At 36.1% G+C, this 25,343-nt stretch overlaps 1 protein-coding gene across 2 annotated transcripts; it reads right to left on the minus strand.

The window, feature by feature from the left end:
• Positions 1 to 1,174: 1,174 nt before the first annotated feature.
• On the minus strand, positions 1,175 to 25,037 carry rpap1 (RNA polymerase II associated protein 1). 2 transcript variants are annotated; one of them, XM_028001220.1, is made up of 27 exons: positions 24,960 to 25,037; positions 23,840 to 24,039; positions 23,619 to 23,761; positions 23,083 to 23,175; positions 22,366 to 22,498; positions 21,427 to 21,573; positions 21,100 to 21,324; positions 20,359 to 20,474; positions 19,430 to 19,528; positions 19,254 to 19,355; positions 19,008 to 19,175; positions 17,978 to 18,157; positions 17,765 to 17,899; positions 17,515 to 17,685; positions 16,739 to 16,896; positions 15,607 to 15,768; positions 15,325 to 15,520; positions 14,369 to 14,478; positions 14,095 to 14,290; positions 13,241 to 13,387; positions 12,950 to 13,092; positions 11,852 to 12,278; positions 11,298 to 11,416; positions 10,296 to 10,527; positions 10,030 to 10,206; positions 6,942 to 6,998; positions 1,175 to 1,797 (listed from the first exon to the last, which is right to left on the minus strand). In XM_028001220.1, exons 2-27 carry the CDS (start codon positions 24,033 to 24,035, stop codon positions 1,657 to 1,659), a joined length of 4,173 nt encoding a protein of 1,390 aa, XP_027857021.1. In that variant the 5' UTR covers positions 24,036 to 24,039; positions 24,960 to 25,037; the 3' UTR covers positions 1,175 to 1,656. The 2 variants fall into 2 exon arrangements, with proteins under 2 accessions (XP_027857021.1, XP_027857022.1); XM_028001221.1 differs by having other exon boundaries at positions 23,840 to 24,036; positions 24,960 to 25,033.
• Between the last annotated feature and the right edge of the window lie 306 nt (positions 25,038 to 25,343).

The following is a 25,343-nucleotide window of genomic DNA, read 5'->3' on the forward strand; positions in this document are numbered from 1 at the left end:
TGTCAAAATAATGTCAGAAATTTATAAACACATGAACATTTATGTTGCATGAAAAAAGCTCCCGTAACCAAGATAAATAATAATAAGCAGATTAATGAAGTAATTAATTATGGCAACAATGTAAACTAAACACTTAAATCATTTTTGGTCTATAAAATCTGGCATAATGATAGAAAACATTTACTTTATTTCACCCTTATATTCAATTGAATAATTCAATATTTAAATTTGAGCATTTGAATAAAACTGGATTTTGATACATTAGGATTTAAACATTTGAATCTATTAAATGTGAAAATAAAATAATTTTATTATATATTACATGTTGAATGCTGAGTATTTATTTTAGCATTATACAGTTAAAATTATTACAGCACAAAAAATATGAAAGAAATATTAGGAGAATTATATGTGTTTTTCAAAATGCATAAAATGTTAATATGCATATAATTACACATAATTAAAATTAAATGATTATTTAAAACTTTACTTACTTAACCATTTAATACATTGATATATGGAAACATTTACTATACATATATTTTTTAATTATTTAACACAATTATTTTATTTAAATTAACATGTCAACTTAAATTATTTTGGCCCTCAGATTTATTTAAATAAGATGTAAATACAAAACAAAGGAAGGAAAAAGAGAAATGAAAATATATATATATATACATATATGCATATTTTTATTTCAGTATATTTTCACAGTTCCCAATTAAATATATAACGTTTTGGCATATATTAACGCAATTAATATAGAATTTGTGTTTTGTTTATTCTTGCTGGCTTAGTAATTAATTTATTGAGCCATATGTTGATTTAAGGCAGCAATGGGCCTCCATACTTCTATCTGCGATGATATTAATGGCTAAACTGGACATAAAATGGCTTTTAAAGGGTGTTTTCTTCTTTATTATGTGATAAGACATTTAAGCCATGAAATCAAACTGAACTTAGCCGATTTAATCAAAAACACCTGACCAAGCTGGAGCCTGAAGCTGCATTTTAAAACATGAGTCAGTAAAGTTTTAATGAATTTTGTTGAAACAGCTGTTTGCCAGAAGTTGGTGTTTCTTTTTTTGCTAGTTTTCACTTTGGTTTCAATTCAAATAAACATGTTTCATAAGGTTGTAGCACAGCTATCGAATAAAAACAGAAACTCACATTACGGTCGTCGGAGAGGGACGTTTTATTCACTGTTAAGAACATTTCAGGAACTTGCAGAGCAGGATATCAGATGCCAAACTCTTCCTGGGCGGCTTTTCAAGCGCAAGAAACCCTTTGGCAAAAAGCTGAAGTCACAAGGAGACGAGGATTGCAGCACCTCAGCTCTGTCCCATCTGCATTTCATTTCTCAGCGTCTGTATTTGGCCTTTGGCTGTCGCTGAAAGGGGATTTTTGTACTTTGGTGTTCCCTGAATTATTTGCACAGCTGGGCCAAGTCCGGATAGGATTTGATTCTTCTCCTGCTCGGCTGCTGGAACAGAACGCAGAAAAATCTCGCCGATCGTGCCATTTCCAGGGCGATGAGACATCACACAATCTCTCACTGCTACCTTTCCCTCCCAACATGTAATTTCACATGTTTATACCTTCATCATGTCTCTTTTTATTCCAACTCCCCTTATGTTACTGGTGTGCATCCAGTCAGGCTCTGCTGTCATCCTGCAGACCGAGAACGGTCTCTAAACGCTTCGCCCTGACGGCGGGAAGCTGTTCGTACATGTCAAAGCCGAGCTGGAGGTGCTGTTGGGTCAGACGGAAAAGAAGCAAGTGGTTCTTCAACACCTGGAAATGAAAAACAGAGTGAGGAGGATGTGAGGAAAGCAGCAGGTGTTCGTCTTTACCTGCTTTTCAGAAGGAGGACAGAGACTTAAAGTGACCTCCTGAAATTAGCATGGAGAAGAATAACAAACTTCTCCGCACAAATTGGTAAATCCCCCACACTGGGGAAAATACATATTGAACACTGAGATTTTTCTCAGTTAAAGTTGCAGCAACGTTTATAAAGAATTCGCTTTTTACAGTGTAACGTGAGACAAATAATCTGGAAAAAAAATCAATCTCCTCAACTTCCTCCATGAGCTACTATTGCCGTCTGAAGAAATTAACCGCTCCCGACCAAAAACAACTAATCAAAACCAGGAGTCTTAATGCTGCCAATCAACCTCGTGTACATGCTGCTAAACAAATTACCATTACAGGAAAACAGTTTATCTGCTGTCAGTAGTGGCTAAGCTAGCTGCAGAGTAGCAGAAGTCAAATGGGGGAGTAGAATGAGGGGATGTGTAGCGCCACACGAGTGTGATTGGCAGCGTTACGACCCTCCTCCTGGATCTGATTGGTTGTTTAATTAGCTGGGCGAGGCAGAGGAGCTCATTTTTTCACAGATTATCTGTCTCATATTTTACTGTTACGTCACAGTTTCAACAAATACGTTAAAAATATATATTTTTTATAAATGTTACATACTGCAGCTGTAATACGTTCAAAATACGGATGTAAATCAAACATCACAGATTTTAAGGCAGCTTTCTTTTTTAAAGCAATTGAACTCATTTACACACGAGAATACAAAAGCTCCAACCAGAACCGTTGTATCTGCTTGTTGTTTCTGGTACAACCAATAAATCTGACGCACATCTGTAAACAATAGCGATAAATATTAAAGCCACTTTATTACTCTGAATAATAAAGTGGTTCTCTTGGACCACTGGAAATTAATATATAAAAAAACAAACAATCTCGTTGGATGCTGGGGAAGACTCTTGTTGTGTTCAAGTTGCGCTAAGAGCAGCGAAACTATTAAACGCTAAATCAGCATTTCTAAAGAAGTTACATTAATGATGAGACGTTCCTGAAATACTTGAAAGCTGAATGGGCATGCAGGCTGCTGAAGAAAGACCATTTAAACAATTACAAAAAAACTAAACAGGTCAGGATTAATATAATTGCCCCTTTAAAACGAAGCTTTTTATTACTGAGGTGTAGCAGAAACCACTGCTGTAAAACACGTCCACAAGTGTAACCGATAGCACAACACGTCCCACAGAGCATTGTGAGAAATAGTTCGGCCCGGGCCTGGAAATTTTCATCGTGTGGCTCGATCGTTGAAATCTGACTTCAACGCTTCGGATGAAGAATGAGAAAACATTAAGTCAAGACAGGAGTTATAGTGGGGAACTGGCAAAAACTCAACTTCTGTGAAAGAGACACCTTTAATCTAACCTGAAATATGTTAAGGACACCCTGGAGAAATATTCTGTTTACTGGTAGCTTGTCTTCTGGTAACATAAGGGATGTTTCAGAGGGTTTGATTGATACTGGGAATCCTGGCAAGGTGGAAAGAGTTTGTGAAAAAAATATACAGAAGACAGAATCAAAAACAGGTCATACTGGTAAAAAATAATAAATCCTAAATTGTATTTGGGTCAGGTATTAATAATGCATTAAAAGAGGATCATTACTCCCAAAAATACCAAACTAACAGTGACGTTTGAAGGTGGGAACTAGAACTTAAATTACATTTCAATTACGCCCAACAAAACCAGGAAAGACAAAATTATCTATACTGTTGAATAAATGTCTAAATAAATATTTAGAAAATTTAAATTTTCTAAAATAAAAAATAGAAACAAAATGGGTCTTAGTAAATAGAACTGCAAACAAAATAGCAAAATTAACGTTTTGTATATTTGCACTGCAAAAACACAAAGTCTTAAGTATTTTTGGTCCAATTTATGGTGCAAATATTTAGTACACTTGAAATAAGACAAAAACTAACTTAAAAGTAACTTGTTAGCCAGAAATATGAGTTAGTTTTAAGTAAAAAAAATTCCTTTTTTATACTAATAAGGCATTTTTCCCATGGTTTGTATAAAATAATCTGACAGTGGAACTAGTAGTTTTTCATCAATATTAAGGAATTATTGACTAAAAATAAGCTCCTATGTCTTGCTAAAGAGTTACTTGTAAGTTAGTGTTGTCTTATTTCACATGTACTAAGATATTTGCACTATTAACTACACCAAAAATACTTGGTTAGGTTTTGTGTTTTTGCAGTGTAAGTCTGCTTTCAATCCTACTTTTAGTTCATCAACATGGATTCAAACTTTCTGGTTCCCTAAATTCACACTGCGAAACACAAAATCTTACACCAAGTATTATTGGGTCTGGTTTCTGGTGCATTTGAAATAAGACAAAACTAACTTAGAAGTAACTTTTCAGCAAGATATATTAGCTTATTTAAAGTCAATAGTTTCTCAATATTGGTGAAAAAATACTAGTTCCAGTGGCAGAATAATTTCCCTTATAACATGGGGAAAATGTCTGAAATAACCTACTAGTGGAACAAAAGTTTTTCATCAATAATAAGAAATTATTGATTTAAAACAAGCTCTTTTATCTTGCTGAAAAGATACTTCTAAGTTAGTTTGTCTTATTTCAAGTGTACTGAGATATTTGCACTAATATAGATGCTTCTTTTAAACATGATTTTTAAAATCATACTCAGTTGCATATTTCCTTCAATCTGCACGACAAAAACTAAATATTACCAAGTATTTTTGGTCTAGTGCAAGTATCTTTTCCCTTATAACATGAAAGAATTTCTTGTTATAAGTAAAATAATCTGCCAGTGGAACTTTTTAAAATCAATATTAAGGAATTAGTCACTTTAAATGAGCTCTTAAATCTTGCTGAAAAGTTACGTGTAAGTTAGTTTTCTCTTACTTTAAGATATTTGCACTAGAAACCGGACCAAAAATAATCAGTAGGTTTCTGTGTTTTTGCAGTGTAGTGAACATTTCAGGATAAAATCACCATCTTTTCACTCATCCTTAGATCAAAATGTCTGACATCAACCTCTTTCATTTCTCAGACGAGACTTTCATCTCTCTTGTCCTCAGCGTCCTTCTGCACGTCGCTCTCCCCTCTTTGAGCTTCAACTGTTATGTTGCATGTTTTTGTCTGGCTGAAGACTCAAACGCCTTTAAGAAATCACTTCACCCAAACACTCCTTCTACACTCTTCCTGATTCTCACACGAACACTTGAACGCATCAGGAAGACGTGAGCTTCGGTGCTTCAACCAAGGACAACAACACGCGGAACGGATACTCTCCGACTCGAGCCACAGGCGTTTTTTACCCACAATTACAGGGGTGAAGGACAAATATAATCAGCATTATGTCGGCTGAGTTACTGTTTATTTGTAATAATTTGTTTCAATAAGCTTTCCAAATGCGGTTTGAATCTGATTTTCATAAAATACTGAATCAGCTGTGAGGCCAGACGCTTTCTGGGATGAATAAATTCTTTCAGTCAGTCACTAAATGTGATTACAGCGGGACCTAATGAGATGTTATGGAGGAGCTGGTGAACAAGGTTGGGCTGGTGCATAAAATGAGTCAAATTAATTAAATGTTTCTGCATTAAAATAACTATTCTTACATCATAACGTTCTCCAACCACGCACAGGTCCCTCTAAATAAATCAGAATTTAATCACAAAGTTAAATTCTTTCCGCTCAAAAACTGAAAACTCGGATTTTCAAGTGTTTACTTTTGTTAATTTTGATGTTTATGTTCTATAGCTAATTAAAATCTGGAATCTTGTTTCTTTGGCAAGTAATGTATTACATAATACCTATAAAAAATGTATATAGAGATGGAGCTTGGCGGCTAAATAAAAGGCAAAACTTTCACCTCAACAATAAGAGTTTGGACCACTGAGTAACAGTTCAGTTTTTTTTATCTCTTTGCTCTAAATAAGATGCATCACCAGAAATGTGGCAGTTCTGGATCATGACCTGGTTCTCTCTAAGTGCTGTTTATACATATTTCCACTTTTTCCTTCCTCTCAACTTTCCCATAATATGATTGGATGCAGTATTCTGAGAACCTAGCTTCTTTAAAAATGAACTTTTGTGGTTTCAACAAAACATTTCTCTTTTGAAAACCCTTTTTAGGTGCTCTCGTATAATTTCTATAATATTCTTTTCATATGGAAGAAGATCAGGGTAAATCTAGACTTAAATCTCAAATCTACCAAATTAATTTGGGACGAACTTTGAGTGTGCAAGTTTACAAATCCTATAAAAAAGAAGAAACAGTTGTGATTATTTTGCTAACATAATTGACATGAAAATGTTTTGGTTTTGTTTGGATTTTGACATGCATGGATACAGAAAATGTTTTTTATAAATAATTTAATATAAATAAGAGTTTTATAGAAATAATTAGAATTTTTTTTCTTGGAAATTAACAATTTTCAAAATTCAGAAAATTCTGAATTTTTTTCTAGAAAATTTCTGAGATTAATCTAAAAAATTGTGAATTTTTTCTAGCACATTTTCAACTTTCCAAACTCAAAAATCTCCGGGTTTCTTCTACAAAATTTCTGAGATTTTTTGGCAGAAATTTTCTCCACCTTTTATTTCTTTTCTGTCTACAATGGCCTTAATAAGCCGTTGCACAATTCTGATAAAAAAGTCAAAATCCTATTTTTTTTATTGGGCCTAATCCAACCATCAGAATAAATACTTCAACTCTATCATTTAATGTTATAAATCTATACAGAATATTCATTTGGATTGAATTACTAAAATAAACCTTTTGATCGTATCCTAGGTCAGTGTGTGGAGACACTGCAGAACTAAAGAGACCAGCTAACAAACTGTAGGTGCATAATAATAAGAGCACAAATAAGCTGTGATATCAACACACAGCAAGAAAAACAGCTGAGCAAACTGAAAGAAATGAGAAGTGAGGTCAACAAGCTGAGAAACATTAGAAAACAAACTCGTTTTCCACAAATGTGGGGAGAGACTGAAAGGCCAGAGTCGATGAAATCAATGAACACCTAAACGCAGCGGAAAAGCAGAGTGAATAAAAACAAGACAACGAGCAGCGAGTGCAGAAGGTGTAGGAGTACCTCATCAGTCAGGTAGTAGATCTTCCTCAGCATAGTCAGTCGAGTTGCTTCGACCTCCTGAAAACAAAACATTTGAATCCAAGTCATCATAACCTGGAGAAATGTCGGTCAGGAAACAGGAAACAAACCGGTGCAGCAAATCTACATGGAATCCTTAAAAATTAAATTTTTCTATTGATTAATCACAAAAAAGGACATTCTGCTAATTTTTCATTTAACCACGAGCGTGTTTTTTAAACAAGATTGGAAATATATTGAAAGATACAATTAAACAACTAAATAAATTTTTTTAGACAAAAGAATTAACATTTCACTGTCTAAAATGCAATAAAATGCCATTCCTATAGTGAACGCTTGATCATTTGTAGCAAAAGATGCATCTACACTTAAAAAACTACTTCTAACATCAACACGTGAAAAGCTCAGGTCTTTCTGCTTGACTTAAAATCAAGGGCTGATCTATTGATTATTGTTTTCCTTAAACTGCTTAATAATTGGAAAGTAAAAGGTGCTTAATAGGAGATTTTTCTTTGTTAGCAGAATTTCAACCAGGTGAAGATAAAACTGCCGCTTGATCAGTTTTCGGTTAAAAGATACAAGTGTATTTTTTTGTACCTCAAAAGCAAAATATACATATTTGTTGTACAGTTTTGACTTAATTACTGCTTTTGAGTCAAAGTGCTGTATGATGTTTTCCTTCCACTTCACACTCATGCTGTGTCACATACAATTAAAGTTTGTATTCCAGAGGTGTGAATACTTTTTTAAGAAACTGTAGAAACACAGTTGAAAGACCAGAAAATAATTGAATTGAACAACGAGGTCAGCTCCGTCTGAGACAGCCGGGTGCAAGACAAACTATTATCACTTCTAGACAGCAGCTCTCACCCTTCATTTGGTACAGAACAACACCAAAACGCTGCAGAAAAACACATCAGCATGCGTTTTTTCTCAGGTAAACCTATTTGTTTATAGATTTGTTTATATGTATTAATATTAAAACATTTTTTAAATATTTTTAAAAACTTACAGTGTTTGTTAAATTTTTCATCCTGAATGTTTAACCCTGTAGCAGCAAAAGATAATTTATACGTGATGGTTTTTATAACGTCACGTATAAATTCCTATATTTATATTGGTGCCCTCTGGTGGACGACCTTAATACTACAAGTGGCAAAAGATTTTTGTGTGAAATTTGAGTTTTCATGGAGTAAAAAGACACTTTTTTAAAATAGTTACAATCAACAACAATCATGCTATTTTTTTTCAAGAAACAACTGTTTTGATTTATTTTTCTGTTTTTGAAGGAGTTTCTGTCCTTGTCTGATTTGGAAAAAGTTGATCCATGATGGAGCAGCTATGAAAACTGAAGGCAGTAGCCAACAAGCCAGAATTAATGGGAAACGTAAACCCCAATGGAGAAACATTCCAAGAAACGTTTAAAGGCCTGAAGAGCCACCAAATGCCAGGATATGAAGAAGTCAATATCAGCAACAGGAAGAAAACATTAAGAGTCATCTAAATGTTGACTCTGTGAGTTTTTAATTTGGTGACATCATGTAAAATCCCTGAGGTCTGATTCAGCCTGTGATTCACTGCAGCAACAGCACCCACTGGAACGGAAATAATTACACGGTTTGCTTTTTGTTGTTCACCTCACTGTGGTGTGTAAAAATACCCAAATTAAAACCTTGATCATGTGGCGACACGACAAAGACATGTTCCCTTTTAAAGGGAAATAAAGATTTTTAGCCCAGTCTGGGATGCAAATAATTAGATTAAAATTTATTCCAGTCGATTAGCTGATAACGTCTTTCTGTTAGTGTTGCAGTTTGGCCTCCATCCAGCAGATGGCGCCTTAAGGGGATCCAGTTGATACAGAAACAAAGCTGGCGGTCATACCAGAACAGTTCGGGATTAAAAATGCACTTTATGCAGTTTTGTTTTGAAATACAAACACTTAATCTCCTTAAGTTAAGTTTCACTCCAAATAGCGCTGACTTAATATTTTATTATACATATTTCTTACATATATTATATATATTTGCATGAATACTTTTATTATTACTTACAGTATTTGTTTATTATTATTGGAGCCTTGCAACAAAATTTCATTCAATTTGTAAATTTTTTAAACGTACAACTGAATGAAAATAAACTCTGTCTATGTCTATTTAGTCGAGTAGTGCCAACTTCTCATTAAAAAATTACTGATGTGCTACGAAGATAAAGATGTAGAGACAGAAAAGTGGAGGAAATAATACAGAGAAAATTTAACATGATAGAACAAAAACATGATTTTGATGGATGTGGAGAGTTAATGCACTGGAGTGAACAGTATTCAACAGTATGAATATTTCTTATCGTGGGGAATTATGTGTATTTTATTCTTTTTATGTCTTATTTTTCTATTCAGCAAGTTAAGAAGTTCTTGTTTTGTTATATTTTATAAATATGTCTAAGTTTAATAATATGAGAAAACAATTTTCTGCTTATTTAGTCAGTATTTAAGACAACTGAAAATAATGTTATGTTTTTCTTTAATTCAGCATATTATGAAACATGTAGCCCTTCTTGAAACAAGAGAAAACTCAATTAATCATTAGTTGATCAATAAGATCAATCGACTTTAGATTAACTCAATCGATAACTCACAGACATATCCCACATTTCTTCATGTGGAGACTAGACGTGTAGACATAGTAAAGAGTAGACAACACATTGGCTGCTCTGGCGCAGGAAATACAGCGGCCATCTTGGAGTGGTCGACCCTCCTACTTGGCTAAACCAAAACAGCAGAAGAAGCCTGAGCACTGCTGGATATTTTTGTTCAAATCAACAGACTATTGACCTGAGGACTCCGGTGATAACTTTTCATATGTTAGATGAACAAATTATTGTTTGTATTTTGTGAATAGAATATTACTATACTGTATTTATGTCCACCAGCAAAATGCCAGCTAATATTAGCTATAGTGCTTGGTGTAATACCAAGGCTAACTATTTCCTAACATTGAGTTAGATTATCTGACACAAGTCCATGAGGCATCCATTCTTTATTATGTCTATGGACTAAAATGTGCTGTACCTGCACCGCGGCATCCTGGGAGAAGATGAAGGAGTTGATGTGAGACAAGGCAACCACATATAAGACGGGACACCAGGACAACTTCAGGGATCCCAGCACTAAAGCGCGAAAGTACAGACGAAGAAGAGGGAGGGAGTCTTCAGGCGGCGAGGTGAACCGCTCGATGGGGACGGACAGCTTCAGATCAGGAGATAAAACATCGCCTCAGGTTACCAAGCAGGTTGTTTTCACATGGCTGATATTTAAAAAGCAGGTGATAACCAAACCTGGTCCAGAGTGACACCCAGCGATCTCAGCATCCCCACATGTTCTCCAAAAACAGCCAGCCTCATGGAGGCGCTGTACCTCCTCTGCAGAGGCAAGAGAACCCAGCAGCCAAACAGCTGGTCTCCAAACGACACGGCTTCATACTGGGCCAGAAGGGCCGAGTACAGATCCTGGAAGGAGGCCAGACCTGGAGGAGGCACATCCAGGTCCAAAGAGTCCAATCTGGACCCCCTAAAAGCAAAAAGAGAAATGTTTACTCTAAGGCTGCAACTAACGATTATTTTAGAAATCAATTAATCTATCAATTAATGGAGTTGGACATCATATTCTACAGATTTTTCATTTAGCCACTTACACCGTTTTATACATTTGAAATTCATTAAAAAGTGCAAATAAACAAGCAACTTAATTTCTTTTTTAAATACAAAAACAAAGATTTTATTGACTGAAATGCAATAATTTAGGGTTCCTTTAGTAAACATGAGCCAGGTGAAGCTAAAACTGTTTTGGGTAAAACATATTTACATACACAGATGTTTTTTTTTTAGTAAATAAATATTTTTTTAGTTATTGATTAATCTATCATTTATTCTGACGATTAATCAGATTTTTTAAAAAGTCACATTCTACAGATTTTTCATTTAACCACTTAAGCATATTTTATACAACATTAAAGATACATTAGAGATGTAAATCAATAGATAATATAGTTGCTTTCTTAAATAAGAAAATAAAAAAAATTTTGCCTAAAATGCAGCAACATAGCATTCCTTTAGTAAATCTGAACCAGGTGAAGCTAAAACTGCTCTGAATTGTTTTCTCCCACCAAATGGTCTTTTTTGAGTCTATATGCTCCAGTTAACAATCAGTTCATTGCTAAATTAGTTAACACTTATTTCAATAAGTGATTAATCACAATTAATCACGATTAATCCAATTAATCGTTTCGTAGTTTATTCGGAGATCGCAGTGCTATTTCAGGTTCACAGAGTTGCTCTCACCTGGTGAGCAGTCTGAACAGACCCCAGGTCAGCCTCTGAACTGGTCTCTCCAGGAACAGATCACTGGAACAGAGGAAGACGCAGGAAAGGCGGGCGAGTTTGGCGACAGGAAGGACGACCTGAAGAGGAAGAGAAGCACCAGAACTGATCAGTATTGAAGATAACTTTACATAAACTGAACTAATTATTATGCACTTCAAAGAAGGGCTGCATTAGGCTGCATATCGTATCATTAGAAGATACGATATTTATTCGTATCTTCTAATGTATTTTACAAAAAGGCTTAAGTGGTTAAATGTTGAATTTGTAGAACGTGCCAATTTCTTTTATCCTATTAATTAAGGGTGCACTGATTTATTGCCGCCGATTCCCTTAATTTTGGAAGATCGCTGGTCGGCCGAAACTTACATGAGAAGTCGATCTTATCAGCTCTTAATCATCAGAATAATTGATTGCAGCCAATCTAAAGCTTGAAGTTTGACCAAAATATGAAAATCCTTTCAAATCTTTTTTTAGTAAAATTGCTCTTAAGATCCAATTGGTTTGACTTGTACCTTCAGAGCTTCTTCCCTCCAGACTTCCAGCAGTAGCAGCCAGTGCAGACAGTGGGTCACCGTCTGCAGAGATCCATGAGGCAGCTCCTCCACCGCCAGCCCTCCGCCGTCAGACACCCCGGTCCGCTCGTACAGGCCGATCAGCGGGATGAACGGCCAGTCAGACGGGAGCGTGGGGCCGGTGAGCTCCGGGAGCAGATGGGACCCGATCCAAGGGTTGCGCCCCAGGAAAACAACTTGGGATGTGATCACTGATTGCTCCAGGTGGGCCAGCTGGGTGAGGTAGCAGCCTCGTATGGAGGGCAGCTGGGTGCAGGCTTCTCTCAGGAGAGCGCCGACAGTCTGGAGGGAGGGAGACGTCTGATGCTGGGTGTGGAGATTCAGTTCCCCGAGCTCCACAGCCTCTGGTCCGCCGCTGTGGGACTCCCTGCAAACCAACACACAAAAACTAAACACATTAGTACCATCATTACCTAAAAGTGATCATATTTAAATGCTGAAATCAGACGGGTTTGGATCTAATTACTAGAGCTGAAACAATTAATCTGACTAATTGTTTCTGAACTGATTATTGAAATAATCGTCAACTAATTTAGTAATTGATTAATTTTTAACCGGAAAAATCAGACTCTAATTTCACAAATATACCTCCTGAAAATCTTGAAAACTGTTGATTTCGACTTTATAACAAAATAAAGCCGAGCTGCTGGGGTCACTTTAACCGATGGTTTAATTTGGCTTCTAATCCATTGTTGTTCCTCAACTGCTTTAAGCTACATTAATAAGCTGCTGCTTCTGGTCATTATTTCCACCATATTTGAGTCAAACAGATTCAAAGAACTGCTTATTGAAAACATTGGATCTCTAGGTGAAGAAAAGCTCTTTGTTAGATTCTCATAATTATGAGAATCTTAATTTAACAAGGAAAAGATAAATGAATCCAGACTGAACTCTGTAACTCAGCTTTACTTCTCCAAAAGTAATCATGCCTTCTTTTCTAATGACTCTTCTCATTTAAAGACGGTTACACAGAGAACGGATGACGCTTCTTGGAAGCTTTTCAATGATTAAACTGAGAAAATTAAAGGTTTGGTTTACGATATAAAGTCCTTGCTGAAGATAACAGTGGAAAGCAGCTCGTGTGCCAGGTATTCACTGCCTGGAAGTAACCAGGGAAGAAGCACCAGCGCCACCTGGTGGTAAAGCGAGGCATGTTTGGCTACTTCAGGCTCAACTGGAACCTGAAAAACATAAAAATAGAGTGGAAATATGTAAAATATATAAATCTCATGTGCAAACTATTTGTCCTGCAGGTTCAGACTTTGTAAATGGCATTGTTTTTATTCAGCAGTCGAGCAGGAGTCGGGTTTAAATTGAATCCAGACTCACCAGTCTGTGTGCCAGCCGGAGCAGCAGGTAGAGGAAGTGATGTTCGTGGCGAAGCAGCCAGGACCTGCTGTGGGACAGAGTGGGCGTGGCCTGGCTGCAGCTGCGCAGGTAACCAATCACAGGCTCTGACAGCAGGAAGCCTGAGAACTGCAAAGGTGAGGAATGGATCAGAGCTGAAAACATTGTTAAATCTCAGGCCCAAAATGGAGAAAACATAAACCAGAATATGTAGAACTAAAATGATATTTTTCATACTATATGTGATGTTAATTCACTTTTTTCTCTAAAAAAGAGATTAGAAGAAAATAATTTGCAAAAGTGGCTTTCATTTCAATCATCCTCTCTGTGAGTGGAGTATTAGACAGGTTCCGAGAATTTTTAATTACAATTAGGACTTAGCAATTAGCAAAATAAAAAAAGAAGAAAAAAAGATTTTTTTTCTGAGAAAAAAGCTTCAATATAGTTACCAGAATCTGATCTTTCATCGAAATGGACTCAGTTGTTTACACAGTTTTTTAAAAGTCCTACTAGTGATATTATCTTTAAATCTTATACCAAAGTATAACTTCACAAGATGCTAACAAAAAATAGTAATTTTTTGGTATTTTTTGTTCTCATTAATCCATCCATCCATCTTCTTCCACCTATCCGGATTCATTAATTTACCACTTTATTCTAATATTAGAACTTTATTCTAGTCACTTTATTCTTGTAATATTTTATCTTCTGTCTTCTGTTGGGATCAATCAAGTATTTTTGAATTTGAGGAAAATTCATAGAGATTTTCCAAAAGTTAATCTTAAAAAAACAAAATTGAACTCAATTTATGCGTAGATAACATGACATAGATCTACCTTCCTACTGAGACCTTTATGGATCTCTGTGATGGTTTCAAAGACGAGTCCCAGTCCAGTCAGGAGAGGGAAGGGAGAGCTGGGAGCAACCAGTCCTGGATGATCCCTCCATCCTGAACATGCCAAACCAGGGAGGCTGGGCGTGATCTCTGGGCTCTGAGGACTGGACTGAAGGTTACACACAACCGAGGAGGACCTGGAGTAAACATAAGAGTGTGTTAAATAGAAACATTCTTAAAAAAACGTTTCTGTGTGGTCGCTACTAGGGCATTACCTGAGATTCTTCATCAGGTTTTGCACAACATTGTGACACATGAGAGGGTGGAGAACCTCCGACGTCAGGAGCTCCAAGTCCTGAAGAGTCTCCACTGGCTTGAAGCAGGTCTGAGGAACGCCGGGTATAAACAGTCTTAGCAGAAACTGACATTTCATAGTACAAATACAGGCAGTCTATAGTCTGTATAGATCATTCTGATTAGAGAAAAACTCAGAATAACTTAAAACACCCCGTTCTTGTTTCTAAAAATAATTGCAGTTGTATGTTGTGAAATTATGACGGAGTATTAAAGCCATGCGGATATGTTTCTTATTACGAGAAGAAAGTCAACAATAAAGTCATAATAAAGAGAATAAAGTCACATTACCAGAATAAAGTTGTAATATTATGTGAATAAATTCATAATAATACAAGTCAGAATCTTGTCATAATACAATAAGTCATAATTTTACCAGAAAGTCATAATAATAGAAAAAATAAGTTATGATAATATAAACATAAAGTTATTTTACCAGAATAAAGTCACAGTTTTATTAGACTAAAGTTATAATATTACCAGAATGAAGCCTAATAATTCAAGAATAAAATGATGTAAAGTTGTAATATAACCAGAGTGAAGTAGCCGTTTCATAAGAAGTCCTACACAAATAATAATTCCAAAATGACTGAGTTTATTTTGAAGAAAAAAACCTGAACTTGCCAAGCATTTCACATCAGATCTTGATGACGCTACCAAAGCTTTTTTATCATAAAAACAACTCTTTTCTTGTAATATTAGGATGTTTTTTGTGATATTGCATCTTTATTACTATGACATTATTGACATAATTTTAAAAGGTCTTATTCCGGTCCTAATACTTCATACCATGGAAAACAAAAATGTTCAAATAAATAATTAAAAACCCAAATTTCCAACCAGCACACACATTTACACAGCTTCCAGGTAAGCGTACCTGTCTGGAGAGCTGCTGGTAGTGAGCTTGTAGGTAGACTAGATAAGCAGGTATCAGAGTCAGGACGCCGTCTCTCTGAACTGGATTATCGAGGCCTTTGACTACGCCCTTCAAATGTCCCAACAGGAGCGGCTGCAAACCAGTAACGTGTCCCCAGGACACGGGCGGAGGAGGGGGACACTCCTCTCCCTGAGCTCTGTGGAAACGACAGAGACAGCAACATGTAGATGTGAGACTTTCATCAGATAAGGACAATGTTACCACCTTGTCCCTCCTCAGTACCTGACCATGCCGGCCTGTAGCTCCTGATGGCAGCCAGCGGTGTGTGTGACCTGTGTGAGCAGAGACAGCAGAGCGGAGAGACGATGCAGCTGCAGAGGATCTGAGGTTGACAGGATGCTGTTGAAAGCCTGCAGCGTCCGCACCAAGGCTGGGTACAGGTCTCTGGAGAGAAAAAAATGGCCGGCATCTTCAAACAACTTACGATTAATTGTTGACTGATAGTTTGTTGGATTAAGATTAATTCCAATAAAGGCTCTTATTGGCTTAGAGCTTCTTTTAGTATTGTAGTTTGGCCGCCATCCAGAAGATGGCACCACTGGCCACCCTTAACCGGACAAACAAAGAAATATAAACACTCGGAAAGCTCAAGATGTTTTTGTTGTAGTCTGCTGACCTGAATAACTTCCTGTTCGAGAGTTTTATTTTATTTTCGTCTTTTCTTTTTCTATTCAGCTGCCAAAAAGGTTTACATTTTGCTATATTTTCAAAACATGTCCAAGTCAAATAATGTGAAAAACACCCACAATTTTCTATTAATTCCATCAATTCTTAATAGAGTTGACAATTATAAAGAAAAAAATAATAATACTAAAAAAAGAAATATATATATATATAAACATAGATGTGTTTTTTTCTTTTTTTAATTCAGCATAAAATAAAAAATTTGCCCTTCGTGTTACGTAAAGACGGCCTCCTAGAATTCTGCTGGGGTTGCTAGGTAACTGTGGTTGCTAGGTAACGGCGCAGAGCCCATAGAATGTGACTTAAATATCGGGAGGCCTTTTGAAACGGCTCATTTTCCAGACACCAAAACACATTAACTTATTACCAAAAATCATCTGGGCAGTTTTTTAAGCATTTGGGTTGTTTTTAGAAGCGGTTGAGTCCTAAATGCAGAACAAAAACTTGCAAAAAATGAATTTCCTAACTTTTCCTAATTTACTCTGACAGGTCCCACTAGTTAATAATTTCCATTGGACAGTAATTTAGTTAGTTATCTTCCTTGTGGTTACCTTTATGATGACTGAATGATTAAACTGAATTTTCATAAAATACACAGCAAATAAACAATTGTAGCATTTTTGCAAAGATTTGTACCTGAAGCAGCCACTATAAACAGAAAGTAGCTCACATGTACAGTTGGCAGGCTTGTCCGTAGGCGGCTGCTACAGTCCACAGCCTGTAGGCCTCAGTGGCGATCCGGAGGGCCTCGTTTGGCTCCATCAGGAGCTCACTGGGCTCGGCACTCAGGAGGCAGGACAAGCGTTCCCGCACTCCCAGGGAGTTTAACTGGAGAAGAAGAGCAGACGCAATACATTTAAAATCAAAGCAAACTCATCAAAGGTGAAAAATACTAGAATAAGAAACAAATTTAAACTACACATAAGAAGGAAAGTATTTAAAATTCTAACTTTAAAGCAGTAAAAATGTGATAAAAATTAACTGATGAAGCAATCTTTGACATTTATGCAGGGTTTGTAGACTTTTTATGGTAAGTTTTCAAACTTTTCCAGCAGCATACTTTGGAGAGAAAAATAATTTTCAATTCACTATTATATGATATTATTTATTACTGTTACTTAATGCATTTTGATAGTTTTCTACATTCTACAGGGGAAACTAAAATAAAGCAAAATCTTATGTTTTGAAATCTCTCTTGAAGAGACCTGACTGGTCTGTAAAAGTTACCAAAAAAATTTTTTCTGGCATTAAGCAAATAGAAATAATTTAGGTAATTCTAACAAACCCAAAACAAGAGAAATTTGATCAGTTTTAAATTCAAACAGTGAGAAAAATTATCTTTAAATATCTGGTTTTAACTGTAAATAACATTTACGGGGTTTGGAGATTAAGCACTTTCCAAACTTTGAAATCACCTTGAAATCCAAGCATTTTGATTTGATTTACCAATCTGGCGCATGCATGTCTCCCAGATGTCGCCAAAACCCTCAACAGCTTCATGGCGTCGGCCACGGGACATCCGTAAACAGACGGAGGACTGAGGGACGATGGAGACGTCCAGGAAGTGGGAAGAAACTCGGACATCACCGTCTCCATCAGGCGAGGACAGTCCAACACCTGAGTGTGAGAGATGCAGCACAGCGTAATCCAAATGTCCCATGCGTGACTCGCTTTCTGTTGCTCATGTTCGTCTTACCTGGGTGGCAGACCATGAGGAGTGTCGTGTGACGCGTGTCAGGACGTGCAGGACGTCCTGAACCACGCGTGGGGACGGTCGGACCACCTCCAGAATGTAGCGCAGCCTGGGGAGGAGCTTCATCCTCAACAAACCCTGAAACATGGACAGATTTCATCTGCAGAACATAAAAAGGTTACTAAGATTTCAACAGTGAACAAAGCAGAGTGTTACCTTAATAACATCCTGCCTGGCAACATCATAATCACTCTTCCTTTCTTCTTTCTCCTCGGCTGTCTCCCTCATGCTTTCTTCTAGCCCTTCGTCCTCTTCATCTTCCTCCTCCTGTGAGGATGGCAGCAGCGGGAAAGACGCCAGGCCACGAAACCAGGAGAACGTGCAGTCCAAGCACTCCTGAAACAAACCGGAGCTTCGTAAAGTAAAAATAAAATCTCAGATCCTATTTTTCTTATCTAAAAAATTAATTACAAACGATGGAAAATGTTTTCAAAAAAGTGGTTTTCATTTCAATCATCCATTCTGTGAGTTGTGCAACGGAGTTTTAGGCCCTGGTTATGAGAATTTTTATGTAATTATGAGAATTAAGTCTTAATATTATCAGAAAAAAAATCACAATTTTACCAGAAATAATGTCTTAAAATTAAAAGAAGCTCAGAGTTATCAGGAACTGACGCAATGCACAATCATTTCAATGTCCTGCTATTGACAATAATTTGATGCTGATGTGTTAAAAGATTAATTATTTTTATTGTGTTATTGGTAAAACTTATACTACTTATATGACTTAAGATGCTCAACATTCTTCATTTTAATTTCTTATTTTATCTTATTTATCTTTTCATAAAATTACTACGTCATTCTCCTAATGTTATGACTTTATTCTGGTTATATTTGGACTTTATTCTGTTAATATGACAACTTTATTCTTGTAATAATATGACTTACAGCATTTTAAATATTATGTAATATAACATTATAATAAAAAAACGTAGTCCAAGTAAATAAAAGCTGTAAACAAGATGGTGGGCTTAGACATGATAAAATCTCTCTGAACTATGGAGACCCAAGGAGTGAATGGGTGAAAAATAAATCCCAGTTTTCCACAAATGAAACCTTCAAAACCCAAAATTCCATTAACTGATAAAATCAATTTATCACGCTACCCTGAGTATTTAATCTCAAAGAGTAATTATAATTGAGCCAGGACGATGTTTGTAGTAATCATTGTGTATTTGGATCTTACTTCATCTTCTGCACACACAAGCAGTGCTTTGAGTGCATGCACGGCTGCAGACATCACTCCTTCGATGCTGTCGTCCAGCGCAAAGCGAAGCAGGAAGAGCAGACCGGCATCGAGCAGCGTGGACGTCACGCTGCCTTTCAGAACCGACTGGTACGCTCCACCTCGCGCCTGCAGGATAAAAAATAAAACTGGGTCTCTGCAGGTTTCCCTCTAGGTATTAATCACTCCATGTGCTGGTTTTTATACTTTAGTGAGGATGCAGGCGAGAGTGTTGAGAGCCAGACTTCTTTGCTGGATGAGCTGACTGCGAGACAGAAGGAAGAGCTCCTGCAGGGAGTAGCCGGCTCGCTGGGGGAAGAGCCATAAGTCACTGTCAGCGCGACACAGATAAAGATAGTCATTTTATGTTTAATGTCACAGACCTCAGGCTCGTCTCCATGGTGGTGCAGGCCTAAGTGGGTTGGCAGATCTTCTGAGGGAGGAATTAAGGTCCCAGTGAAGTCAAAACGAGCCTGCATGGCCTATAGGACACAGAAAAAGCAAAGATGTTGACTAATACACACCAGGGCTGAAACGATTAATCGGAATAATTGCGATTAATTGATGACTGAAAGAAGAGTCGACTAATTTAGTAATCGAATAATCATTAACTGAAGTATACAGACTCAAAAAATGGAATTTGCTTAAAAAACATTTTCAGAGCAATATTTAACCCAAAACTGTACAAACCTATATATATTTTGCATTTAAGATTATAAAAAAACTTTGTAAATATGTTCAACCAAGTTTTAACTTCTCCTGGTTCAAATTTTGAATTAAGCACTTTTAACTATCCGATTATTAAGTAGTTAAACCAAAACATAATCAACAGATCAGCCCTACGCTGTATTGATGCTCAGTCAAATAGAAAGGCTCGAGCTTTACACATGTTGATGTTCAGTTAGAAGTATTTTTTAACTGCAGATGCATCAAGTATCAAGCTTCCATTAAAATTAATTATATACTATTCTAGTAAAACCTTCTTATGTTTTATTTAGAAAGTCAATAAAATTATTTATTTGCATCTTTGAGTTATAATTTTACGTTAAAATATTATATTATGCTAAAAAGGGTAATTGTTAAGAAATCTGCAGAATGTGCAATTTTTTCAATCCGATTAATTGATTAATCGATAAAATATTCAAATAAATTTTTGATAACTACAATAAAATCATTTATTTCAAGACAGCACTTCCATACCAAAATCTCCTAAGTGAAACAAATAGCAGTAAAAACACTTAACATATGAATGTTCACAGATTTGAATTAAGAAATCAATAAATAAAGAAGTTCAGTCGAGGTTATTGATTACCTTTTTGGTTCCTTTCTTTCTGGGTGAAGGCAAATCTCTCATCCACTCCAACTTCTCCGGTTCTAAGGTGTCCATGTGGATCCATTCCTTCTGGGGTTTCACCGGCAGGTCCTCCCCTGAATTCAAACATATCAACACAAAATGAGCCAAAAAAAAAAACAGACAAAAAAAATTAAATATACAAAAGGAGCTTTTTCTAAATGAAGCAGATACTTTCAAAATGAGCTGATTTGTTGTTTAGCTAATTAGACCTAGCAGCTTAGTTAACGTTTGCTGAAAAATCTATCTGTAATGATTTAATAATAATTAGGGCTGGAATGATTAATCAGATTAATCATGATGAACTAATTTAGTAGTCAATTAATCATTAACTGGAGTATACAGATTCATAAGAAACACAACATATTCAGTGCAATATTTAAGCCAAAACGGTACAAAAAGAAGTACATTTTGCATTTAAGATAAAAAAACACCTTCATGTGTAAATATATCCTACCAATTAATTGTTTTATTGTCAGAATAACCAACATAATGATTATTAAAATAATCATTATAACTAACTATTATTAGTTGCTGCCCTAATAATAATAGTAATAATAATAATAATGTATTAGATGCAAAATAAGATCATTAAAATTATAACATGTATATTATTAATTTTGCAACCTACGCCTTTAATAAATTTTGGTCCTTTTGGACCTTACTAGTGGAAGATTATTAAACTAAAATGTAAAAACTTACCAGTTAAAGGTGGTGATTTCACCTCGTTTTCCTCCTCCATCTCCGCCTCCGCCGGACTCTGAACCGAGCCGGCAGCAGTTCTGCAGGATTCTCCGCTCTCTGGGTGTTCAGCAGGAGGATCATCTTGGCTGCGTGCATCTGCTGCTGCTGCGTGTTCAGACGGGGAACCAGGCAACACGGCACTCTGAGATTTACGAGATCTGATAAACTCCACCAGTCTGGGATCTGGGAAGGACGTTTAACTGTCAATAAAATCTGTTTCATGCAGTTCTGGAAATTAATTCAATGTAGACAATATTTTTATTCCAGGAGAATTTTACTTCTCACCAAGCTGAGATAAAAGCTTCTTTTGCTCCTCTAGAATCTCAGATTTGGACATCGCGTGGAGCTTCGTCTGGTTCTCCTGGTGGATCCTCAGGGTTTCTCCAGAACTGTCCGGACCCTGAAGGCCTTCACCGGACACCAACCTAGAACCTTGACCCAAATGCATTTACACAGGGTTCATACACTATTCTCACAGTAAAATTCAAGCACTTATCAAGCATTTTCAAGGTAAGTTTTCAAACTTTTCCAGCACCAAACTTTGAAGATAAAAAACATTATTGATAATTAGCTTTATCGATAATATTTCGTGGTAGTATTCTACAGTAAAACTAAAACATAACAACATTTTAAGTTTTGAAAAGTCTCTCTCACACACATCCACACATGTACACTAACGAGGTCTGAAAATAAAATAAATTTAACAACAAAAAAATCCCCCAATTTCAATAATGTTGTTTAACATATAAAATATAAGTCAATCTTATTTTCAATTACACAAATCAATTGGGAATAATAAATATTCAAAAATTTAAAAAAACTTTCTCACTAAGTTTTCTTTTCAAATAGAAATAACCTAAAACAAGAAAATTTTAGTCTGATTTAATTTCAGACAGTGAGGTTAAATCAGTCTTTTTATCCAGTGTATGTAAATATCTGGTCTCAAATGTAAATAAACCATGTTCCAAATTATTATGCACGTGATATTTTCTCAGATTTTCTTAAATGGTCAAGGCAAATGATGGTCAGTATAATTTTCAACTATTACACTAACTATTACAGTATAAATCCAATTTTACTGAACAAAGCTCCCCATGAGAACAGTATTTTTTTCAAAAAACAAAAACTCAAAATGCACTGTTCCAACTTATTATGCACAGCAGATTTTAGTGAAAGGAAACATTTTTAAGGCTTTCAGAGGACTTACATTTTAATGCTACTCACCAGCATCGGAACAGAGGATCTGATCTCTGGGTTCAGCTGAAGATGGTTTCAGTGTTTTGTCCTCTTTTAGTCTCTGAGCTGCAATCTGACGAGCAAAGATGCTCCTCCTCCCTTTGGATGATGAAGACGGAACCTGGAGGTCCATTAGAACAGAACCAAATCCGCTTTATTTGTGTAAATATGCTTTGCAAAAAGTACTTAGTCCAAATTAACTTCCACACATTTTCGCAACTCATTTACAGAAGTTATGGTATTTATTTACAAAATATTCATCTCTAGTAAATACTGTACATTTCAATTTTGTTTGGGAATATATTATTCAAGTTTCATTTACCAACCAGTTAAAGTATTTAGAAACTGTTTGAAAAACCAAGAAAAATTACTTCAAGCTGATGTATGCACTGCAAAACCAAGTAGTTTCTACTGCAAATATCTATACTGATAAAAATAAGGCACTGGTTCTACTTGCAGATTATTTCACTTATAACATGGGAAAAAATATCTTGCTATATGTGAAATAATCTGCCAGTGGAACTAGTTTTTTTTAATCAATATTAAAGAGTTACTGACTAAAAACAAAATCCTATATCTTGCTGAAAAGTTACTTATTTGATAGTTTTATCTTACTGCAAGTATATAAAGATATTTGAAAAACTAGACCAAAAATGCTTTGTAAGGTAATGTGTTTTTGCAGAGTGTATTTATGTATTTATGTACCTGAGTGCTGGCTTCTGAGCGGTGCAGAACTTTTGGAAAAGCCAGGCCTGTAAACGCTGGTAGAGATATTGGGGCACAGCTGGTGTCTCTCTCCTTCAAGTAAACAATTTCATGAGGCCCAAAGCAAAAACACTGCTTTTATTTAATTTACTAAACTTGGCTAAATATCTCAAGTGTTGAAAGAAAGAAAGTGTCATTACTGAAATTATATTTATTCAATTGAGCCCTAAAGAATTTAGAACAGAACAGAATAGAATAGAATTACTTTATTCATCCCAGCAGGGAAATTATTTCGCAGTTACGGCAGCATAGAGACAAGACACACAACATCCACCACTGAGTAGCAATGTAGACAAGATAAAATAAGAATAAAAACCACAGTAGATGCCTTTTTTAAATAGAAATATGTGCAAAATCCTTACATTTTTTTATTTTGACCCAACGATTTGGGCCTACATGACAAAATGTTTGGACACTGATGGCTCATGGCTTCCTATTCACACCTTTCATTTGGATGATTTGTCAAAAACACTCACCACAATCCTGGAGAGAACAGCACTAATGTGGGTGTCGTGTCTGTCCAGCCTTTCGCCAGCATCCTCAAAAGTGACACGACTGGCTTTAAATCGAGACTTCTTCGGAGGGGCTGGTGTTAAAGAGGGTAGCTGGTCTGGAAGATCTGCAGCAGTTACATTCAGAGGTTTAATATGTCTACCGATGGAACTTTAAATATCAATAGCAAAGGCTCGTTTTTAACCTTCTATGGTGACCACATCCTTCTGATTTCGTTCATTCTCGCTGCTGTCCGTTCCCTCAGCATCTCCAGCCTCTCCCCTCCTCTTGTCAGGACGGCGGACCATAGAGGCAGCCGACGGCGCTCCAGAGGTCAGGAAGCGCTCCTGCTCCCTCAGGAGGTCCGCCTCAGAGTCGGTCGGTTTGGGGCGTCGCAGCATCCTGCTAAAACACACAGAACATGGCATGAAACAGGTGACATTAAACAGCTTTTTCTGGAAATTATTTCACATTTACTAGGCATACATGTAGTAAAGAGATTCTTAGATATGTATTTAAAAGAATTTAAAATAAAAGTTGGCAGCAAAAAGTAACATACCCTGTCTTAATGCAGCAGAACTCTGTTTTCTACACCCTTTATTCCAATGTATGTGCACTATTCAGTACTGAACCGAAAGCAGCGCAGACATGTCCCGTCATGTATTTTAAATATCTATATTGCCTTTTATATTTCACAGCATCCTTTTTATTTCCTCACTTTTAGGCCATGTACCACATAATATGTGGCAAAAAAGGAAAACAGTGAATTAAATCAGTTTAAAGCAAACGATAAACTACGTGACTACAAAAACTGCTCACTTGTTTCCGTTATAATTATTAAAATAAATAGGTGCCAGTAACATCTCTCTTTGCAAAAAAATCTAATTCATGTCCAAAATATTATTGACTGTCATAAATGCATGTTTTGGACATTAAGCGTTGCGTCTGCTTCTTTAAATGAGCTGAAGCCAGTAAAAACAGTTCCTTGCTTTTTATGAAATGTAAAGGTTTCGGATTATCGTTCCGTTCCAAAATGATGCTACAGTTATTCAGGGTTCACGTACAAAATATTGTAGATAAACCCAGCAGCTCAATCTGATCGGGTTAAAAAAAACAACAACAACAAATTTTCTTAAAATGATGTTGATGATGTTCTGTTTTCACGTGCAGCTTACATCTGAGCGCGAGAGTAAACGTTGGGCGAACGTTAGCCTTAAATCCTAAAACAATTCCGGTCAATGACAAAACACCCCACAACTATACTCCAGTTCATCAAGTAAAAACACTCACTCATAATATTTATAATTAATGTAGTGCCAGCTAACCTTTATTAAGAGTTAAATCCTGGAGGATCCTAACAGAGGTTGCTAGTTTACACGGAAGATTTTTAGTGTAGGACAACAGACGCCTCCTTCAAAATAAAAGCACACGAAGGGGAAGATAAAAAGAGTGAAAAAGAAATAGATAAACCATGGTATTTTCTCTCCCTTTTTTGTTTTTGCTATAATGTGTGGATGTGCTCTAGTTAATTATTCAAACAATTCAATCTTAATCAAAGCAGTTATTATATAGGGTAAATTAACTGAAAATAAAAGGAAAAAGAAGAATTTAACTGGATGATTTGAAAAGTAATTAGGGATAATTCGTGATTATTCGTGAAACACAACTTGGAATACAAATCAAGGGCAGAATTATCAGAGACTAATGTT

The sequence above is a fragment of the Xiphophorus couchianus genome, chromosome 19 (genome assembly GCF_001444195.1).
Source record: "Xiphophorus couchianus chromosome 19, X_couchianus-1.0, whole genome shotgun sequence".
In the NCBI taxonomy this organism is placed as follows: Eukaryota; Metazoa; Chordata; class Actinopteri; order Cyprinodontiformes; family Poeciliidae; genus Xiphophorus; species Xiphophorus couchianus.